This window comes from Myodes glareolus, chromosome 11 (genome assembly GCF_982192425.1).
Source record: "Myodes glareolus chromosome 11, mMyoGla1.1, whole genome shotgun sequence".
NCBI classification, from domain to species: Eukaryota; Metazoa; Chordata; class Mammalia; order Rodentia; family Cricetidae; genus Myodes; species Myodes glareolus.
Window position 1 is genome coordinate 49,553,349 of NC_142036.1, and position 15,026 is coordinate 49,568,374.

Below are 15,026 nucleotides of genomic sequence, written 5' to 3' on the forward strand. Positions count from 1 at the left end.
GGGGGGAGAGAGAGAAAGAGAGAGAAAAAGAGAGAACAATATACAATATAATCTAATTTTAGTTATCTCTGTGAGTAGAAAAATGTGAACAGAACAGAGTCCAGGAGGACACAGTATGGACACAATAGTTACCTTCTGGTGGTGAAATTACGTGCAGATGGTTTTTAATCTCCCCTCTTCTTTAAACAACAGAATCTGGTACTGTTTATCCATGAAAAAAAAAAAGTGCACTACAAACAAGCTGCAAGGCTATAGGGTCTGAGAGTTGCTGTGTCAGGACCGCAGGTGACCTGCCTGTCCACATTGTTGCAGGTCCTGGAACAACCTGTACTGTGTGCTCAGGAACAACCAACTGACCTTCTACAAGGATGCTAAAAACCTGGCCCTCGGGGTGCCCTACCACGGCGAGGAGCCCCTGGCCCTGAGGCATGCCATCTGTGAGATTGCTGCCAACTATAAAAAGAAGAAGCATGTATTTAAGCTGAGGTGAGCTTTGGTGCCTGCACCTCGGCCTGACCCGTGTGCCTTTTGAACCTTTATGCTGATGGCTTGATTAGGCGATAATGGTAGAGACCCACTGTAGCCCAGTTCCAAGCTGGTGCTGTTCCTAGAGTGTTTTTTAAATGAAAAGACTCACGGTCTCATTGACTTTGAGCTTTCTGGGATGGCCTGCTACCCTAGAGGGGGGTAAGGAAATCCTACACAGAGGCTGTAGGATAGTGGCTAGCTCTCGGCCCAGGCAAAGACTTTCAGAGACAGTACCCCAACCCCGAACCCTTTGTCTTCCCAGGTTAAGCAATGGCAGTGAGTGGCTCTTTCATGGCAAGGATGAGGTAAGTACAGGTGACCTAACTCAGAGGAGGCTAACAAAGCAGTGGAGTGGGTGGAAACCTGACACTGGATCCCAGCACTCCCTCGGAAGGGAGCGGAAGGGAGCGGAAGGGAGCGGAAGGGAGCGGTCAGAAGCGCAGGCCTCCCTTCATGGCCTCAGGAGGGCTATGCTCCTCTAGACTCCCTGCCATGTCCACGCCCACAGGAGGAGATGCTGCTCTGGCTACAGAGCATGAGCACTGCCATCAACGAGTCCCAAAGCATCCGTGTCAAAGCACAGAGCCTGCCTCTGCCTTCCCTTGCGGGTCCTGATGCCAACCTCGGCAAGAAGGAGAAGAGGTTTAGCTTCTTCCCCAAGAAGAAGTAGCAGTTGGAGGCCCCCGTGGGCGGGGCCAGCCAGGCAGCACTGCGTGCATCGGGACGTGTAAGGACCAGGAGCCCACGGCCTCGATCTCCACAGCGGCCAGTCCTCCTCCTGCCTGCCACCCACTGCCTGCAGCCTGCCTGTTCAAGTTGCTGGGCCGGCCCCAGGGCCCACACTGCGCCGCGATAGCTGCCTTGCCTGCCTGGCCTCCCCGGCCTTCCCAATGCCTGCCAATAGCCCTCCACCTCCCCCACGCCAAGCAGCTGGCTGGGCTCCAGGGACAGAAGGTCCAGTCCCTTTGGGGCTAGAGACGGTTCGGGGTTCTGTAAGGCATATACTCTCCTCTTCCTGCCCCCAACAAGCTGGGAAGCCTGATGGGGTTCCTCCAGCACTGCCCGCGACCACAGCAACTGCCCCTAGGGGGTCACTGACCACAGTCAGCCAGGAAAAAGGGATACTGGCAATGGTTGCCCTGCTTCTCAGGGGCAGGAGAAAGGGCCTTCAGAGCCCCAGCTCTGGGCTTGGTATACCAGCTGGTGAGGTACCAAGGGGGCAATAAGGGGTGTCAAACTTTGAGTACTGCCAGCCTCCTAGCCGCTGGGCTCCCTCAGAAATGGGGCTCTCTCCTCAGGGCTAGCATGTCCCTTCTTTTTTCCTTCTCACACCGCTAAGAGTTTTGGTGAGTCCTGAGTGAATGAGCCTCCTGCCCTTCCTCCTAAGGCACCCTTTGTTCCTCCTAGCATCAGGGGAGTGTTGGGATCAGAAGCCCTCACACCACTCCTTTGGAAACCCTGGCTAGAGCCTATTAGGACTCAGGCCTCTGCTGCAGGAGGGACAGAAAGGTCCCTGCTTAAGATTCTGCCTCTATACTGCGGCTCTTTTTCCCAGTTGCAACCAAACCAGCAATATTGTGGCCAGGGCTGGTGCCAGATACAAGCTGAATACCCAGGTCCTGCAGTAAAGTACCACAAAGCTAAATGCCCACTGTGTCCTCCCATCCCACCCCATACGGTTGGTACCCGGTCAGTGGCTGGACACAGAGCTCTGATTATGACCGAGGGGTGACAAATGCAGGCACGGGACACAATTACCCCTGGAACATAGGGATGGATGTTGGAAACATAGTCATACAGGTATGACCCCTGCTGATTTGCTTCTGCAGGCCTAGTCTTAGATTCTGGGGGCTCACATGGTATAAAGGTCTCCAAACACCTACCATCCCTCTCCAAGCATCAAAGGGGCTCTGCTGCCCATCCCTAGGGAGCGATTCCCCGTGCCTGTGGGAGAACAGGACCACTGGTCCTGAAGACATTCTCTGCTACAGAACTGGAAACCACACAGCTCCAGCTCAGCCTGGCAGCTGGAATTAGGTGGAGTCGAGGCAACAGGCCTTTTCACCTCGGAGACCACCCATGTCCCCAGAGATCACAGCCAGTTTCTACTGCCTTCCCCGTGGGTAAGGCTCAATGAGAAGCACCCAGTTCCTAGGCCTCCCCAGAACCCCTCCTTGTCGACCAGGCAGGTATAACTCAGAGATCAGGTGCACCTTGTGACCCCCCCAACACGTGAGTATGAATGCAACTCCAGTAGACGACAGCCACTGAGGCCAGCGTGGCTGTTGGGCCCTGATTTTCTCATCTCCGCAGCGTCTTTACTTGGCCTGGGTGTACAGGACCCTATAGTCCTCCCCTTCTATGGGGAACACAGTGGGCACCATTCGCCAGCCTCTTCTTACAGCTGGAGAAACCAAAGCAGCAGACAGGGAGGCACGTGCACCCCTGACATTAAAAAGTGCCATGGTGCACTGGAGAGAAGGCACGTCTATCTCTGGGCTCCGGGCTGAAGCATTAGGTGGCAAGCAGCTTCCTCAGGCACTTTCCTTGGTCTAGTCTCTGGGGGAAGGGGACATCAAGGGAGGGGGGTCTGCATTTCCCCTCGACAGGTACCCACACGACAGGTACCCACACGTAGCACCTGAAGTGAGAAATTCCGCAAAGCCAAAAAAGGGAGGCTCCCATGGAGGAGCTAGGATCTCATCTCAGAGGATCACACATGCTAGTCAACTGCACCCCCACTTCCACTTCTCACCCACATCATTCAGGCCCCAAGGCACAGAACTGACTCTGCAGGTGGCCAACTTTGGGAGAATTCTGAGTTCCAGGGCTAGGCCCTCCCAGTGCCCTGGCAGGCTGATTTTTCTCCTGGTATTTTCTACTTTGCGGTCTTCCTTGACAGTACTCCCAAACTGGGTTAACACAGCTACCGTCCACACCAGCATAACAGGCTTCCTCCCCGGGGTAGTTGGAGGAAGCTCTCTGGGCTCGGTCAGACAAGTTCCCTTTCCCTGTCCCTTTGTCCTGGGCCATGGCAGACGGGCTGAGGAGGAACAGAGAGGGTCCCAGGACCCTCCCACCCCACCTCCACTGGTACTAACAGAAGTCTGTGTAGGCACTCCCCCTCACCCCCACCTCTCCTTCCTACCTATTGGAGGGCAACAGGTCCCCTAGGCTGGCCCTGGATCTCCCTCCTCTCAGCAAGAGGAAGCAGATTCAGAGGAGGCAGCCAGCAGGCCACATGGCTTGGCCCCTTGGACAAGCAAGCTCAGGGAGGACATAAGAGGAGGTGACTCTAGAGGAATGCAACCCTGTTGGGCACAGATCATGCCATCTGGGGCTGGTCCTGGGGCTGGCTGGGCCTTGTCCTCCACCTGCTCAAATGTGCTTCCACAACCAGAGGAATCCCATTTACTAGTTTTTCTAATAAATCAATAATACTCCGTGTTTGTTTGTTTATTTGACTAGTCTCGTCTTCCTTTGAACTGGACTTCAGAGGGCAGGTACCATGGAAACAGAGGGACCGCTAGACTTTGGTTTGTTCCTGAGAGGGTTACGGGCTGACTCTGTTGGCATCCAGGCCCTAAACCCACTCTGAGACCCCGAGGAAGCTTGCTCACTCATGAATTCAATCAACTCTAGATCAAAGTCATTCCGCAGCAACCACTGTTCATGCTGTTCACTACAGGGTGCAGGAGCCTGATCCTAATCTGTTTGGGGATCCATCTCAGGGTTGTTTGGCCTGGGTGGGATACAAGACCGCCGGGTTTCAGAGGCCCCTCAGATATTCTGATTGGTACCAGTGAAAGCAATGATCCCTGTCCAAGGTTCCCAGGCACACCTAGACACTGAGTGTGAGGAGCATTCGAAAGACATTAAGCAACAACTGCTGAGACTCCATGCCTGGGTGGCATCATTGAGTCTGAGAAACAGTGACTCATGCAGCCTTCAATCCGTAGGTGAGGAAAGCACACAGCTGGGTGTCCCAGCTAGCTGCAAGAGGTTTGAGTCATCTCTCCAGGGCTTTTACGACTGCTATCAGGTGTCACATCCTGGGATGGGCCTGCTCAAAACCGGTAGCTGTCTTCTCAGTGACTATCAAACGGCCATGGAAGACTCAAAGCAACTAATAGGGCATGGGCTAATGCGGTCTTGCTCTGCTCATGCCCAGGAGGCCACCACTCACCTGACAGCGGGGGGGGGGGGGGGGACCGACTAGATGGACCCAGGTTCAGATTTAATCCATCCTCCTAGGTTGGAAGATTCCCCAGGTCTTAATTCTATAGACTTGCAGACACACTCAAGAGACTGACCTCTCTATCAACCACCAGGGCCCTACAGTCCCCTCCTTTCTGGTCCCAGACAGAACAAACCAGATGAAATAAGGCTGGTCTTCATGGAGAAAAGGGTCCACCCAGAAATGGGGCATTCCCGGTCCTCTGCAACTGGACAGTTCTATGGATGCTGCAAAAACAGGATCCACCCTAACAAAATGCCAGTGCATTCCCACAATACTGCAAACCACCGCAGGACATTTCTAAGCCTCGGCCCTAGGATCCCTGCTTCTAGGAGCTGGAGAGGGAGAGAAGAGGAAACGGCACTGGGCACCAGAAACTTGCTTATCTGAGGGGTTCTGCTTGCCCCTCGCAACTCCAACGTTGTGTTAGTACAATTTTGTCTTTGGGAGAAGAGCTAAAGGCTCATATGTGGGATTCCCACCCCAGACAGGATGCTGGGCCGTGGGGTGGACAGAGCAGTGAACAGTCTCAGACAGGATGCTAGTCGTGGGGTGGACAGAGCAGTGCACAGAAGTAGGCATGGCAGAGACAAAGTTTCCATCTCAAACTCTGTACCCCGCCGGACCTGGGAGCACCCTGGTGTCTCCTGCTTCCTGTGCTTAGACACTGAGTGAGCATTCCATGTCCCTTGACCCGTGAATAATCCTCCCCAGAGCGGTCCCCAATAAGGAGGCCACACACAGGTTGGTTGGATGGCGCCAGCAGTGGTTACTGCACCATTGGCAAATAATGAAATGTGTATTCATCAGCAACAACCACGGGGCCAGCAAGACAACCTTCAAGAGTACCTGAACTAAGTTCGTTACATTCTTTACAGGACATATGCGCGCATGTGCATGCACGCTCACACTCACACACATACATACACGCTCACACACATGCATGCACGCACCCCATAGGATTGAAAGCAATAAATTATTGGCCTCATTCCCGCCTAGGTCCTAAGACAAGGCAGGTAAAGAGCAGAGTCTGCCCAGGCTGCTTCCTAGGTTTCCCCTTGGATCCTCAGCCAGGCAGTGGCCAGCCAGTAAGGGAAGCCAGGACAGTACTTGCTCTCCTTGGGCAGAGTAAGCTTAAATAAAATATTTGGCTTCTTATCAGAGAAGTATTTACAAGGTAAGTGGCTCATCTGGGCCTAAGAAAAGTTCTCATAGGACCTCCCTGGGGAGGCGGGGATGTGCCAACACAGGTAGCAGGTGAGTTCACACACGCTCCCCAAACCGGTTACTCTTCCAGATGAATGGAGGCACAGCCTTAGTGAGCCAGGCCTGGTGAAGCATGCCAGTCCTCGACATGGCCGTTCTCTCCTTCAGGGGTCAGTCAACCCACAGAGTTCAAGGCCTGGAATTTCTCCCTCAGGTTTCTCACTCTACCCTGCTTGTTTGTGTCTGTTGGGTCCCTGGAACCTTCTTCCTTGGACTGGTACTCTGTAGACTCCAGGAAACCTTGGCCCTGCCCTTTCAGAGCTACTGGTGAACTCGGTTCCTTCCCGCTGCCTTCCTCCAGCCCCACAGAGGAGCTGGGATGGGGCCCCTTCTCCATGACAATCACTCGCTGGTTGTTCTCCAGGGTAAGGTCTGCAGTGATATACAGGGATTCCTCTCCATTCAGCCTGCTTTGGGGAGGAGACTCAGGAGGTGGCGGCTGGGAAGCCTCCCCATCTTCCCCCTGGTGCCTCTTTGTGTTCATACTGCTGCAGCGGCCCACCTTGCCAGATACAGGAGGCTCTACTATGTTCTCAGGCAAGGAGCGGCTCCGGTTGACCAGCAGGCCACGCGGCCAGCTGCTCTCGGCTTGGGCAGCCTTGTCGTGGGATGTATACTTCGAGCAGAGCTCTCGGACATCAGGCCAGTTGAAGGTCTCAGTGTCGAAGGGGCTGAGGGGGCTCCGAGTGGAGGGCCGAGACCCAGAGGAGGTGCTTCTTGGGCTGAACGCAGAAGGGCTGAGGGAGAACCGGCGCGGGGAGGTCTCCGCAGCACCAGCAGCAGAGGAAGTCTTGGAGGTGCCCTGTTCCTGAGCCATCAGCTGCTCATAGCTAAGGAGGGATAGCACAGGCTTCCTCCTGGCTGCAGAGAGAGAGAAAGAGCAAGCTACGTGAATCACTGTGGAGGGAGAGAAGGAACCGGGAGGGGAGAGATGGGTGAGAACTGGAGTGTGCAGGAAGAAACCCCACTTTCCCGTCTGCTCTCTCCTTGTAAGGAATGAAGCCCTGGTCATTTCTCCAAGCTTTCTCTGCTCAACTTGAAGAGCTGAGGAGGGGGCAGACTAAGGCTTCAATCAGGAGAGCAGGATGGGTCAGAGTGTAAAACAGACTGCCCAGGCTCACTGCATACCTCATGGACCTCTATAGAGGTCCAGCACGGCCTCTATAGAGGTTATTCTCTCAACCCCACAAAAACACTGGATTCTAATTGGTTTTCCTACTCTTAATCCTCCTGCCCCCACCATACCTTTGCCCCCCGACAGCTCTCCAGCTTCCTTGGGTTGGCCAGAGATGGCGGGGATCTGCTCATCCCTGTCAGGAGATGCTTTGTCCCATGGCAGAGGTGGCCTAGCTGCCTTGATGTTCTTAATTCGGAGGCTGTACTGGCGGGCCAGTTGGTAGACCTTGTTCTTGACACGCTCACTCATATGGCCGTCCATCACGTGGGAGAGCTGCATGATTCGGGGGTGCAGTGGGGTGACCAGCTCCCCCTGAACACTGCTGCTCAGCTCTCTCACCAGCTCTTTCAGCTCCCGGGCCAGGTGGGCTGGGTTGGGCTGCTCCGTGGGAGAGGCACTTTCCGGAGAGGCCACGGCAGACTCCTCGGTGATAGCCCCCAGCTCGTGGTCCTCCAGGATGAACAGCGGCTCTTGGAGCTCAAAGCCGTTGGCCTGGCTCTGGCCGGGCCCTGGCCGTGGGCTTCTCTCTGAAGACTCCATCCTCTCCCATATCTTCACAATTTCCGAAGACGGGCGGAACTCAGCATCCGTGATGGGAGCTGGGTCCCCTGGGCCTGACTGGCTGGGTCCTGGGAGGTCAAACAAGGCCCACGAGGCTGGCCGAGAACTCCCTGGCCTCCTGTACCCAATTGGAGCTGCTGGCTCTGGATCTGGCTTGGGGAGGCTGTTGAACCTGGACACCGAGCTCCGCACCAGTCCTTTCGGGATGTAGGAGAGGCTCTCCCGCCGCCGGATGCTGAAGCCTGCATCGTGGTGCTCTGCATTTTCATAGTACTTCTTGATTTTGTCCAGCAACTGCCGGTCTCGGGTGGACAACGCTGATTCCTTCTTCTTGCAGGAAGACTTGTCCGGTTCTGCGGGGCAGCCAGAGCCTGAATTTGGAGATTCCGTTCCATTGACAGAAGGGCCATTGTCTGTGACCACGTCTGCACTGATGACTACTTCTGGGGTAGGGGGGTTGCTGAGGGAGTCCCCAGTGCTGATCCATTGGGCTAGGCCCTTCTCACTGCCCTCCAGGCTAAGCACACTGCTGCTCCGGCTGATCAGTCGCGGTGTCCCAAGGCTACTGGACTTCCCATCCTCCATCGCCAGGCTGCTCCGCCGAGAGAAGCTACTGGCAAACCTCTCGGCGATGACACTGGCCTGGTCCAGCACTGAGGGTGGCAGCAGGCTCTCGGGCTCCTGGGGAGCTCCCAGTTCCTCCTCTTCCTCCTCCTCGCTACTCAGGGCCTTAAGGTCCTCAGTGCCCTCAGGCTCCACAAAGTCTGCCACATCAACTGGATCATCTACCTGCAGCAACCCCTTGGGGACATGGAGCTGTGTGTCCAGAACTTCTGGAGATTCTGGCTCTGAAGGCATCTCCTCAGTGCTAGGACCTTCCAAGGCAGTCAAGGCCTCCTGCTCAGCCCCAGGCTCAGGATCTGTCTCAACCTGGGAGGCAACAGGGAACATATTAGGGGTGGGGGTGAAGCTCCTTCATGAGGCTTGGGGGACAAGATGGCACAGTCTGCTCTCAGGCCAGGTGGAGGTTCTGCATCTTAGGACAATCAGAATGAGCAGGACTCAAAAGGTCCATTTATTTCTCTAGCTACCCTGCAGCTGGAGGACAGGCCCATGTCCTCACGCCCAAGAAAAACACCAGAAATGAAGCAGCGTGGCAGCCTCTCTCAGTGGCAGCCTGCATGGGGACTACAGGCACAGTGTGGAAACAGACGACATGGATTAGTGTCCGGACACTAATCCAGTTTCCCAGGGAGGCCACATAGGCAAGAAGTATCTTGGAGATTCCCCTGCCTGATGTCAAGGAAGCTTGGGAGTCTAGAAATCAAATCCAGGAATGAGCAATTATGAATGGATATTCAATGAGCAATTATGAATGAATATCCCAACTTCCCCAAGGGACCAAAGATTCCATGGGGCCAGGGGCCAGAGAGCAATTCAACTGTGTCCTAGATCACTGTTGGAGGTGAGCTCAATCCCCAGATCCCACAGTGGAAAGAGAGACCCGACTTCTAAGATGTGTTCACTGATAGGCACATGGCCACACCAGCACTTACACTTGTAAAACTCTCTCTCCCCCTGCCCCCCTCCTCCCCACAGTAATAAAGGTGAGGGCAAGGATTTGGCTTCTCTCAGCCAACCTGTCTTAGCACCTGTGAGCCCAGTGTCTCTGCATATGCCCAACAGATGGGCAAGGAGAAAGCAAACAGGAGAGTTCCCTCCTGACCAGCTGGTCACTGGGACCGTAAGCTGCTGGCACAGGCAGCCTCTCAGAGCAGCCAGTCCTCCGGGAGAAGATGGTACAGAAACAAAATTCGGAAGCACCAGAGCGACTCCATAATCTGTAGAGCCGCACCCATGATCTAGAGCCGCGCCGACCACCACACTAGCCTCCAGCCATTCTAGTTGAGCATCTGAGATGAGGCCAACCTAAATCAAGACCTGCTGGGAGGGTAAGATACATCCAGATTTGGAAGGCTCTGTATAAAATATAGGCTGGCTTTAAAGTGTCAGATCCTATTGCCTCTGCTTCCTGGGTACTAAGATTATAAGCAGGTACTATCCTGCCCAGCTTCTCTCTCTCTCTCTCTCTGTTTTTTGTTTTTGTTTTTTGAGACAGGGTTTCTCCGTGTAGCTCTGACTGTTCTGGAACTCACTCTGTAGACTTCGAACTCACAGAGATTCAACTGCCTCTGCCTCCCCGAGTGCTGGGATTAAAGGCGTGTGCCCCCACCACCCGGCTTCTTTTTATTTCTTAACACGGTTACTAGAAAATTTGGTGGGCTGGTGGCATAATGGAAACACGTATGACTAGATTCTAAACAATTTCAGTTCCACATAGGGCCCACCACATTCTAGCATTCCTAGACAGTACAATCGCCATGGTCTGAATCTATTGTGGTATCCCAGAAGACTCCTGTTAGAACTCGCTGTCCTCTGTGAGAGCATGAACAAGTAGGGTCTTCAGGAAGTGACTCCATCATAAGGGCTCCATACTCACACCTCATAAAAGAGGCTAAAGAAGTGTCCTTGCTGTGAGGACACAGAAGGATGTAACTGAAGCAGAGAGAGGATGCTCATCAAAGAGTGAACCGGCTGATGGTGCCTTCATCTTGGACTTGGCAGCCTCACTTCTCTGAATGACACGCTTTCATTGTTTACAAGCTCTTGGTCTAAGATATGTTGTTACAGCAGCTTAAGTAGACAGTTATATTTCTATCTAGGGCCATCTAGATTCTCAGCTCTGTCCTAGCTGAGGCTCAACCTGGGGTCTAGCTCATGACTTCATTCTTTTAACTTTGAGAAAGCGAAGGAGTTAGGTCCACCGCCCCCCTCAGACGCCGCCTGGAGTGTACCCTGTCAAGCGGTCTTTCCAAGCCTCTTCTCTTTCTGGAGCAGTGGTGGGGTACCCAATGGATATACACAGTCTATCCCTTTGCCCAGGTGGCCACAGCCAGGACTAAGGCATCTTGCATATTTTTCAGGGCATGCTTACGTCCCCTCCAGGCAGCCTGTCCGAGGGTGCCCAGGGAAGGTCACCTTTGTTTAATTCATAGAAACAGGTTGGCTGCTAGCCAAACCACACACCCCGAGGCTGGCCAGGCCTCTGGAAGGGGTAAGGGTCAGGAAGTAGAGAGTTCCTTTGCTCAAGACACCCTGCCTGTAGACCCAGAGATATGGACATCAGGTCTCCTGAACTATCTCCGTCCCATCTGCTTGCTGCTCACCTCCGGCAGGGAGGAAACAGACTCGAAGCTCATGCGTTTCTCTGCGCTGGTTGGAGACCGGTCGCTGGGCCTTCTGCAGCTTTTAGAGTCTTTAGACTCCCGGTGTCTCTTCCCCTGCAGCAAGCAGAAAGAAGTTGTTGACAACCGAGACCTGGTCCCTTCTGCATTCCATTCCAACATGGACAGTGGTACAGTCCCCAGAGGTACAGGAAGTACCCTATGCCCAAGCCATTCCAAACAACCTGAACTGCAGGTCCGGGGCCACAGAAATCCTTACAAAGTGTGCAGTTTTATTAAAAAAAAAAAAAAAAATCCCACTTTCCCTTCCAGATGCAGTGAGTTGACCTTCTCACTTAACAGACGCCAGTTTCCCCTCCCCCAACCCTGTTAGTCCTGCTCAGTGGGTAGTATACCAGTGGGTACCCGGTCCTAGACCGGTGCATGCCAGGGGCTCACCAGAGCGTGACAGTGAGTGAGTTAAGAAGTTGCTGACAGCTGGGGGGAAAGGGACGGGGTGGGGCAGGGTGGGAAGGACACAGGCAGGGACTCTCAGAAGGACATGCACATGCCAGGCTAACATGCAAAGAAGAAGGGAGATCAAAGAGACACCTCACCATAGCACCCCGGGAGAAAAGTAAAGCGTTGGCCCGATAGTGCCAGCAGTGGAGGGCAGCCAGCAGGGAGCTGGCAAAGTCAGCTACCTGCTCAGCCACTGCTAGACTCTCCTCCTCCTCCTCCTCCGAGCCCGGGAGCTCTGGCCCAGGCACCTTCTCACTGCCTTCATGCCCTGCCAAGTCTTCCAGGGAGACTGGGAAGGTCTGCTGCTGCTCTTCCTCCTCCACTATCTCCTCCTCTTCCTCAAGCTCCTCCGTGGCAGCCCCCTCAGCCTCTGGTTGCAGATCCCGTGCAGCCGGTAGCTGCCCAAAGTCCAGGAGGGCTCCGGCACTGCCTGCATGCTGTTCAGAGCACAAGAGCCCCCTGTGACCTGCCCTGTGGGCAAACCCCCTCCTGTAGGTCGCCAGAGATGGCTTCACATAAAAATCTACTCCTGCTAGGTGGTGGTGGTACAGTGCCTTTAATGCCAGCACTCGGAAAGCCAGAGGCAGGCAGAGCTCTGTGAGTTCGAGGCCAGCCTGATCTACAGAGCTAGTTCCAGAACAGCCAAGGCTACATAGAGAGACCCTATCTCAATAAATAAATATTTAAAAAAAAAAAAAGAAAACTACTCCTAGGTGTCCAATGCTGGCCTCCTCTGGAATGGAGCATTTTACGTGGCAAGGGCTAAGATCTAGCTGGGAATAAAGTGTCTCCAAACGAGCTTATATATCCCAAGAGAGGAAAAATAAGAGGACACAGGCCAGGCAGGCACCACAGGGTGCTGCTGTAGGAGGAAGACGGGGAAGGGTCCCTAAGGGCTGATCTGGGCAGTGCCATCCACACTCCCTCCTTCCAGCCCCCTTCTCTGGCCTCTGAGGCCCAGTACTCACCTTCATTCCTGCTGCTCTGGCTGCTGACACCACCACAGGGTCCAAGCACATGGTGGGAGGAGCATGGAAGAAGACACCAGTAAATAAAAGAGAGGGCCTCTTTAGAGAGACGAAGTCCCTGGGGGAAGTCTCACACTCCCTACACTCCTGAACCCCTCCCCTAGTCCTGGCTTTCAAAGGGATGGCTGAGAGCTCAGAAGCTCCGCAAGCTGCTAGGCTCCCACTGCAGCAAAAGGAAGGGCACGGTGTATGGGCAGGGGAGCCGAGACTCTCTGCAGACATCAGGGGTGAAGAATGAAGCCATAGTCCCTCTAGCTTATTCTCCATAATCTTCAGCCAGCTTACTCCCTGCTTTCACCCTCCCACCCCACCTAGAGAGCCCTGACTGCCCTTCCACACACACTCACCTTTGTCATTCAGTTGCCTGAGCAGGTGTCTGGTCGGCTCTGAAGAACACAAACGGGCAGTTAACACAAGCCAAGAAACAGCTACACCTGACCTGGGTCCCAAGCTCACAGTGCCACCAGCCCATCACCGCCAGCCCAAAGTCCACCCTAGCTGGCCCCCCAGCCACCCTAGGCCTCGGGGAGGTTTTCTTCACCGTGTTACTGAGGCCCCAGATGAAGCCTGAGCCACTTCTCTGCAGCACACAGTGAACTGCTCAGTCCTTGTATTAGTATGCCAGGCAAGGCCTTGGTTATGGAGTCATCTGAAGGGATCGGCTCCATGCTACCCACTTCAGACCAGCTAGCCACTAGCCCACATTTCCATCTCAAGCCCCTCTACCTCTACTACAGCCATCAGCACACAGCTACGCCCCACACCAAGCCCCTCATAGCGTGCAAGCCGGGAAGCAGGGGTCGCACCCGACTTTCTACGGCCCTTAAGGCCTGGCATCTCCAATCCTTGCTGCCTGCTGGGAAGTGATGCCCTGCTGAACAGGGTATAACCAGGCTCTGGGGACACAAAACACAACTATTAGGCTAATAGTGTCATTACATTGTACCCCAGCCTTTCTGGGGACAGACTGGAAACAGGAGGGGAAGGATCAGAGGACTCAGCCCACCCCTAACCTGCCTGGTAAAAACGTGACAGCTTAGGACTGATTCTCTATAAACTTACGAGTCACAGAAAAGTCTACAGAGGTCTCCGAGCTGACCATCACAGAGCACCCACTGAGACAAACACAACAGGCACATTCCTGATCCACACCCATAAGTAATCCTAATTGTTTTTCTAGAAGACAAAGTCTCATGTAGCTGGCCTCAGCTGTGATATGTAGCCAAGGATACCCCTGAACTTTTGACTCCTGTGTCCCCACCTCCTGAGCGCTAGGATTCCAAGAGTGCAACACCACGCCTGTTTTACATGGTGCTGGGGTTGAACCCAGGGATTCTCATACGCTGGGCAAACACTCTACCAACAGAGCCACATCCTCCATCTCCTGATTGCATTTTTGTTGTTCTGTGTTCATACACACAAGGACATTTAGAGGTTAATGTCAGATTCTTTCTCAGTAGCTCCTCACCTTATTTTTTCGAGGCAGGGTCTCTCACTAAACCTAGAGCTTACCAATCAGCCAGACTGACTATCCAAAAAGCTTCGGATGGGCTGGAGAGATGGCTCGGTGGTTAAGAGCACTGGTTGCTCTTCCAGAGGACCCAAGTTCAATTCCCAGCACCCACATGGCATCTCACAACCATCTGTAACTCTAGGTCCAGGGGATCCAACACCCTCACACCATTGTACATAAAATGAAGTTAAATAAATTATTTTTTAAAAAAAAAAGAAAGTAAAACAGAAAGCAAGCAAGCCCCAGAGACCCTCCTGCCTCTAACTCCCCAACAATGGATCAGACACATACAACTATAGATAGCTAACTATTAATGTGAGCACCGGAGATCCGATTCAGGTCTCATTCCTATGTGGCGAGCATATCAACTAAACTATCTCCCCACCACCCTCAGCTGATGTTAAAATGAGAAAGACGGTTCATCAGGCTGGGCACCTGCTGCTGAGCCAGACGGCCCGAGTCTGATCCCAGAGCACACAGGGTGGAAGTAAAGGACCGACTTCCCAAAGTTGTCCTCTGACCTCACACACATGCCACCACCCTTGAATACACATATTAGGCACACACAGAGAAATGTGTGTAATGAAAATGAAAGATTTTAAAATGTAACAAAGCGAGAAATAGAAATATTCTTTTCTTTCTGTTGAAAGCTTATAACAAGAATATTTAGGAGTTTAAAAGTCATGACAGATCTTACTAATCCCAAAGTGGACTTGTCTGCCTGACACAGCTGTCTGTATCAAAGACTCGAAGGCTCCGCCTGGGCACCTAGGCTGTACAGCATGTGGTCTGAGTCCTTTCCTCATACAATGCTTGCAAATCCATCAACTGATCTCTCCCACACAGGAGGAAGAAGAGCCGCTATAGGGAACGTGCTAGGAGTAAGAGGATGAATACTCCTTGGTGTCATGGAAGGAATATCATGATGAACATAAACCTGAGATGCAGGCCATCGCCATGGCAACCCGCA

The 15,026-nt window shown here is 53.5% G+C and overlaps 2 protein-coding genes across 18 annotated transcripts in view; one reads left to right on the forward strand and one right to left on the reverse strand.

Moving 5' to 3' along the window:
• The window catches only part of Sptb (spectrin beta, erythrocytic), a 127,949-nt gene extending 123,978 nt beyond the window's left edge, over window positions 1-3,971 (forward strand). The window contains exons 34-36 of the mRNA XM_087911741.1: window positions 313-486; window positions 791-833; window positions 1,037-3,971. Of these exons, the coding sequence (XP_087767867.1) occupies window positions 313-486; window positions 791-833; window positions 1,037-1,198 (379 nt within the window). The 3' untranslated portion in view covers window positions 1,199-3,971. The remainder of the gene's footprint in view (window positions 1-312; window positions 487-790; window positions 834-1,036) is intronic.
• A 1,543-nt stretch (window positions 3,972-5,514) lies between these two features.
• Window positions 5,515-15,026, reverse strand: part of Plekhg3 (pleckstrin homology and RhoGEF domain containing G3) — a 43,223-nt gene continuing 33,711 nt past the window's right edge. For 6 of the 17 annotated variants that reach the window (XM_087911737.1, XM_087911733.1, XM_087911740.1 and 3 more), the window contains exons 13-19: window positions 13,350-13,439; window positions 12,891-12,929; window positions 12,484-12,506; window positions 11,611-11,952; window positions 10,997-11,110; window positions 7,277-8,699; window positions 5,515-6,892 (exon numbers count right to left, since the gene is read on the reverse strand). In XM_087911737.1, the coding sequence (XP_087767863.1) occupies window positions 6,147-6,892; window positions 7,277-8,699; window positions 10,997-11,110; window positions 11,611-11,952; window positions 12,484-12,506; window positions 12,891-12,929; window positions 13,350-13,439 (2,777 nt within the window). In that variant the 3' untranslated portion in view covers window positions 5,515-6,146. The remainder of the gene's footprint in view (window positions 6,893-7,276; window positions 8,700-10,996; window positions 11,111-11,610; window positions 11,953-12,483; window positions 12,507-12,890; window positions 12,930-13,349; window positions 13,440-15,026) is intronic. The other 11 variants (XM_087911728.1, XM_087911725.1, XM_087911730.1 and 8 more) reach the window with 11 other exon arrangements.